This window comes from Coffea arabica, chromosome 2e, assembly GCF_036785885.1.
Source record: "Coffea arabica cultivar ET-39 chromosome 2e, Coffea Arabica ET-39 HiFi, whole genome shotgun sequence".
NCBI classification, from domain to species: Eukaryota; Viridiplantae; Streptophyta; class Magnoliopsida; order Gentianales; family Rubiaceae; genus Coffea; species Coffea arabica.
Window position 1 is genome coordinate 47,179,789 of NC_092313.1, and position 6,000 is coordinate 47,185,788.

Genomic DNA, 6,000 nt, shown 5'->3' on the forward strand with positions numbered 1-6,000 from the left:
TGGACACCTTAGCTCTTCCAAAAAGCTTCACCAAATCAACCACTAACACCAACTAGAAAGATTTTATGGAGTAGAAACTAATCTAGGCAATTGTTTTTGGAAGCATGAACCAAATGGAAGCTAAAATGGTGAAGTATTTCTTTCTTCTTAGCCCAAGGGAGAGCCGGCCATGGAGGGAAAAGAAAATGGTGAATTTTGGTGATTTTTGAAGATATTTAACAACTTGGTCAAAAGTCAAAAAAATGAAATAGTAATTCATAAGTCTTCTCCAATGAAATGGTGACACTTGTCACCACCATTAATGCATTCCTATCCTTTCTTTTCTCTCTCACATCAATCATTTCACACACTCTACTTATCTCTTAACACCCGATAAATTTTACACAGTATCCGAAACTTAACCTTATTGGCCGAATTTTTCCGAACTTTTCGCACTAGTGGGTCCCACGTCCGATATACGTTCTTAATTCCTCAAAAACTAACTAATACTAGAAAAATCATCTAAAAACTCTATTTACTCAAATAAAATTATCTGGAGAATTTTCTAATAAAGAAAATGTAGAAAAACGGGTTTTCAATCTTAACCGGAACTTAGGGTTTAAATCTTAATTCGTACTTAGGGTTTTCGAAATACACCCAAAACCAAACGTTACCGCCAAATTAATGAATATATCAACGTAGTACGAACTGGGGCCTCACAGGATCTACAATCTTCTTCTCTCCTATTTCATCCCAATGAATCGGAGATCGACACCTTCTCCCATACAAAGCTTCATAAGGTGCCATTTGAATGGAGGCTTGATAACTGTTGTTATACGCAAATTCTACTAAGGTCATATAATTACTCCATTTACCTCCAAAATCCAATATACACGACCTCAGCAGATCCTCCAAAGTTTGAATTGTTCTTTCCGACTGCCCGTCGGTTTGGGGATGATAAGCAGTACTAAATTTCAACTTGGTCCCCAAAGACTCCAGAAATTTCTGCCAAAAACGCGAGACAAACCTTGGGTCTCGATCAGACACAATACTTACAGAGATACCATGTAATCTTAGGATCTCTTCTGTGTACAACTTGACCAGTTTTTCCAAAGAAAAGCTCATGCTTACGGGTAGGAAATGTGCAGATTTAGTGAGTCGATCAACTATTACCCAAATTGTATCAAATCCTTTTTGACTTCTAGGCAATCCCGTTACAAAATCCATTGTTATATGTTCCCATTTCCATTCAGGGATTTCTAACGGTTGCAATAAACCAGAGGGCTTCTGATGCTCGGCTTTTACTTGTTGGCAGATCAAGCATCTCTGTACAAACTCGGCCACGTTCTTTTTCAAACCTTCCCACCAGTATAATCCCTTCACATCATGATACATCTTAGTCACACCTGGGTGTATAGTATACTTCGATCGATGTGATTCTTCTAAAATTTCTTTTCTTATCTTCTCATCTGCCGGAACCACAATTCGATCTCGGAACCTCAATACACCTTCAGACCCTAATTTAAAATCTAGGGTTTCCCCTTTTTGCACTTTCTCCAAATTCTTCTGAATCATAGGGTCCGTTTTCTGAGCCTCCTTAATATGCTCTAGTAATGGTGATTTTAACGATAAGCTCCCAAATAAAACCTTCAATTTCTCCAAGCGAGGGTTCCAACCACTTATTTCTTCTAACATATCCCACTCTTTAACCATTAACCCTGCTACTTGGGCCTTTCTACTTAGAGCGTCAGCTACCACATTAGCTTTTCCTGGGTGGTAATTAATTGAACAGTCATAATCTTCCAGAAATTCTACCCATCGGCTTTGTCTCAAATTTAGTTCCTTCTGGGAGAACAAATACTTGAGACTCTTATGGTCCGTAAAAACCTCAAAAGTCACGCCATACAAGTAATGTCTCCATTTCTTTAAGGCGAAAATCACTGATGCTAACTCTAGGTCATGAGTTGGGTAGTTTTGTTCATGAGGCTTCAGTCTCCTGGAAGCGTAGGCAATCACTTTACCATTTTGCATTAAAACACATCCTAGACCTTCTCCAGAAGCATCGGAGTACACGGCATAACCTTTTTCCCCATCAGGTAACACCAAAACAGGAGCGGATGTTAAACGCTTCTTTAATTCCTGAAAACTTGACTCGCACTTCGGAGTCCAAATGAACCTATTCCCTTTCTTGGTTAGCTCGGTCATGGGTCCAGCAATTTTTGAAAAATTCTTTATAAATCGCCTTTAATAACCTGCTAATCCCAAGAAACTTCTAATTTCAGTTGGAGTTTCTGGCTGTTTCCAATTCATAACGGCCTCAACTTTTGCCGAATCCACGGCAATTCCATCTTTGGAAACCTTGTGCCCTAGAAAAGATATTTCATCCAGCCAAAACTCGCACTTGCTGAATTTGGCATACAACTTATGCTCCCTTAATATCTGCAAAACTATCTCCAAGTGCTTAACATGTTCCTCTCGAGTCTTAGAGTATATCAAGATATCATCGATGAAAACCACTACAAACTGATCCAGATACTTCTTAAAGACTCTCTGCATTAAATCCATGAATGCCGCTGGTGCATTAGTTAAACCAAAAGGCATGACTGCGAACTCAAAATGTCCATATCTCGTACTAAAAGCAGTCTTGGGTATATCCTCCTTCTTAATCTTCAACTGGTAATACCCTTGCCTCAAGTCCAGCTTAGAGAAAACTACTGACCCTTGCAGTTGGTTGAACAAACTATCTATCAACGGTAGAGGGTATTTATTCTTAATTGTAATCTCATTTAACCCTCGGTAATCGATACATAACCTCAAGCTTCCGTCCTTTTTCTTAACAAATAGAACGGGTGCTCCCCACGGTGAATCACTTTCCTTCACAAAACCTTTCTCCAAGAGATCTTGCAGTTGGATTTTCAACTCCTTTAGCTCGGCAGGAGCCATTCGGTACGGAGTTTTAGAAATTGGAGCCGTTCCAGGCACCAAGTCAATCTTAAATTCCACTTCTCTTTCCGGCGGTAGAGTCTTTAGCTCTTCGGGAAAAACATCCAGAAATTCTCGTACCACTAGTACATCTTCTAACTTCACTTGATCACTGGGAGCATTAATCAAGAAGGCTAAGAAACCTTGAGCTCCTTTTGACAACATTTTCCTCGCCCGTATCCCTGAAATCATAGCAGATGATGCTAACCTACTCTTAACATCTAACCGCAGGGTTGCTTCTCCAGGTATACAAAATTCTACCACTTTCGCTCGGCAATCAAGCTTAGCATGATACTGGCCTAGGAAATCCATTCCTATGATAACATCGTACCCTTTTATGTCCAGACTGATTAGATCCACTAGCATTTTACGCTCTCCAATCCAGAATTCACAATTCTTATAGGCTAAGCTAGCGATTATCTTCTTATTACCCATTGGTGTCCTAACTTCAAGATCGAAGGGTAATCTGACAGGTTTCACATCTATTCCAGACATAAAAGATGGATTTACGAATGAATGAGTTGCACCAGGGTCAATTAACACTTTAGCTAATCGATGAAAAATGGGGAGAGTACCTTCCACGACTTCCGAGGAATCAGGTACAGGTTGATCATCTATAGCATACACTCTGGCAGGAACTGTCGGCCGGCTCCCTCCAGAAGTGTTGGGTCTAGCGTTCGGAGTAGTCCCTTCCTGCACTTTTGGACATCCAGAAATTTGGTGCTCGCTACTTCCGCATCTCAAACACTTCCCGTGCTTCTTCCAGCAACCATCTATAGTATGGCCAGGTTTCTTACAATATACACAAGTCACTTGGGGAATTATTGCTCGGCCTCCTTGCGAGGTATTCTTAGGTTGTCCCCTTCCATTCGGTCCCACTCTAGTTCCATTATTTCGTCCCCCTGCATTCCTTGCCCCGGTTCCTCTTGCTAGTGCACCCGCGGTGCTCCGGGACTAGTCACTCCGCCTGTTCCTCGGTCCACTTTAGCCGGTGGAGCATTTCCATACGTTGGCTCTCGACTACTGCTGGGGGCAAATCTTTTCTTGGCCTGAAAAGATTTCACTTGAGCTCTAGCTACTTCAACTCTCTGGGCTCTCTCGACGGCATCTGCAAAAGTATCTATCCTCACGGCAGCTAAACTTTCCTGTATTTCTACATTCAGTCCCTGCACAAACCTTCTGACACGCCTTTGCTCCGTGGTTACCAATTCGGGAGCAAATCGGGATAGCTTTGTGAACTGGACTTCATATTCGGCGACACTCATCGCCCCTTGCTTACATTTTATGAAGTCATCCTCTCTCTTTTCTTGGATGAGAGGTGGAAGAAATTTGGCATTGAACTCCCTTGTGAAGTTTGCCCAAGTCCTTGGAGTATGGTTCATGTCCCAGGTAACCCTCACCAGGTTCCACCAGGAGCGAGCAGCTCCCTCAAACTGGAATGCGGCGAAAGTCACCTGTCGCTCTTCCGTGTAGTTTAAAGCTGCGAAGATGTCGGAGATTCTCTCCCACCATCCCTCAGCTATCTCAGGTTCGGGTCCTCCATAGAACTTAGGAGGTCCAAACTTCAGAAACCTCTCCAGTGCCCGATCGTCGGAATCAGGTGGGCCTCCTGGGTGATGCACTGGTCCAGCGGCTTGGTGTTCAGTCAAGCGCTCTAGGACATCAGTGATACGGTTAATAGCGGTGGCCACTCCGTCTCCGGCCCCGCCCTCTTGCCCTTGGTCTCGATTGACCTCGGGTTCCCTGTCACCACCCGCTTCCGGGTGTTGTCTAGTGGGTCTCCCACGGCTCCTTCCTACTACTTGGCGATCCATTGCCTAATTATGCTTATTACTGAAGGGTAAGACAATTAGGCAAAAAGTTTATTTATATTTCATTATTAATATTCTTTATGTGATTAAAATCAACATGGAAATAGAGGAAAAGGAAATGAAACACTTATCATATATTTCCGCGGAACAGTCATACAATTAACAAGTTGGGACATTTCCAAAAATAAGGCACATAAGTTAGCAAAAATACATACAGATAATTCCTTAAACAAAAAATTAGGGATATGGTGCCTCGGAAGTAAGTCATTCACCTAGACAAAATTTGATGACTTAACTAAGGTCTCTTTCTTGATCCTACATATCTACTATCAAGTCAACCTAACCTAACCCTCAGCAGGGCTATCAGGAGCGACGTCCTCAGCCGGATCCTCCTCTGGGCCTGCCTGCTCGTTACCCTGAAGGTAACTAGTGGCCTCGTCCACTAGCATAGCGGCATCAGCCCTGATGCCAGCACTCCTATCACGGATCCCCTCAGCTAGTCGGGTCACCCTAGACCTCTGTCGCTCTATCTCCAAACAAGCAGCCTCCTGCATATTATGCTCAGCAGTTAGCCTAATCTCCAAATCGGCTATGCGGTCGAACTGGGTATCCACCATGATACTCAGCTCCTCCACATCCTGGGTCAAGGTGTGGTTAGCGTCCCACAAGTGGCGGCGCTCATCATCATGGGATAACACCAAGGCGTTGGGATACGCGTACGTGGCTCTACACTGGCATCTAGGGTGCCTATCAGCAGGTGAGTATCGAACTTGGTCTCCTCCACCTCGAGGCCTATAGGAAATGGATCTCAGCGGCTCTACATGTCCATTAGCCGCGCTACTACCATTAACATGTCCATTACCATTCTCCATACCTGCAAAATAATCAATACTTAAAGGTTAGAACTTAATTAGCTAACTGAATCAGATATCACTTAAGGTATATCTAATGGTCTCAATTCTTATTCCTAGAGAGGATTAGGGTCTCTAACATATCTAATATATCTTTCAAATAACTTTTCTAACCTAGGCTCTGATACCACCTGTGGCGACCCCACTTCCCCCTAAGGCGAACCAAAGGGTTGGCGGGCCGCCTGCCCAGCTCTCGCCATGATTCACGCAAGCATTCTAACCCAAATCCTTTCGAAGAATAACCTAATTTATTACAAAACAAATTTTTTTTTCCCAGAAGAAATCGATTTCTATCACCACATTAACTTCAAAGATAA

At 43.0% G+C, this 6,000-nt stretch overlaps 1 protein-coding gene across 1 annotated transcript in view; it reads right to left on the reverse strand.

Annotated features, from left to right (window-relative positions):
• The window catches only part of LOC140036313 (uncharacterized), a 31,812-nt gene extending 27,037 nt beyond the window's left edge, over nt 1-4,775 (reverse strand). The window contains exons 1-5 of the mRNA XM_072077673.1: nt 4,362-4,775; nt 3,900-4,106; nt 2,865-3,753; nt 2,232-2,552; nt 1,007-1,748 (exon numbers count right to left, since the gene is read on the reverse strand). Of these exons, the coding sequence (XP_071933774.1) occupies nt 1,007-1,748; nt 2,232-2,552; nt 2,865-3,753; nt 3,900-4,106; nt 4,362-4,775 (2,573 nt within the window). The remainder of the gene's footprint in view (nt 1-1,006; nt 1,749-2,231; nt 2,553-2,864; nt 3,754-3,899; nt 4,107-4,361) is intronic.
• Nucleotides 4,776-6,000: the final 1,225 nt, after the last annotated feature.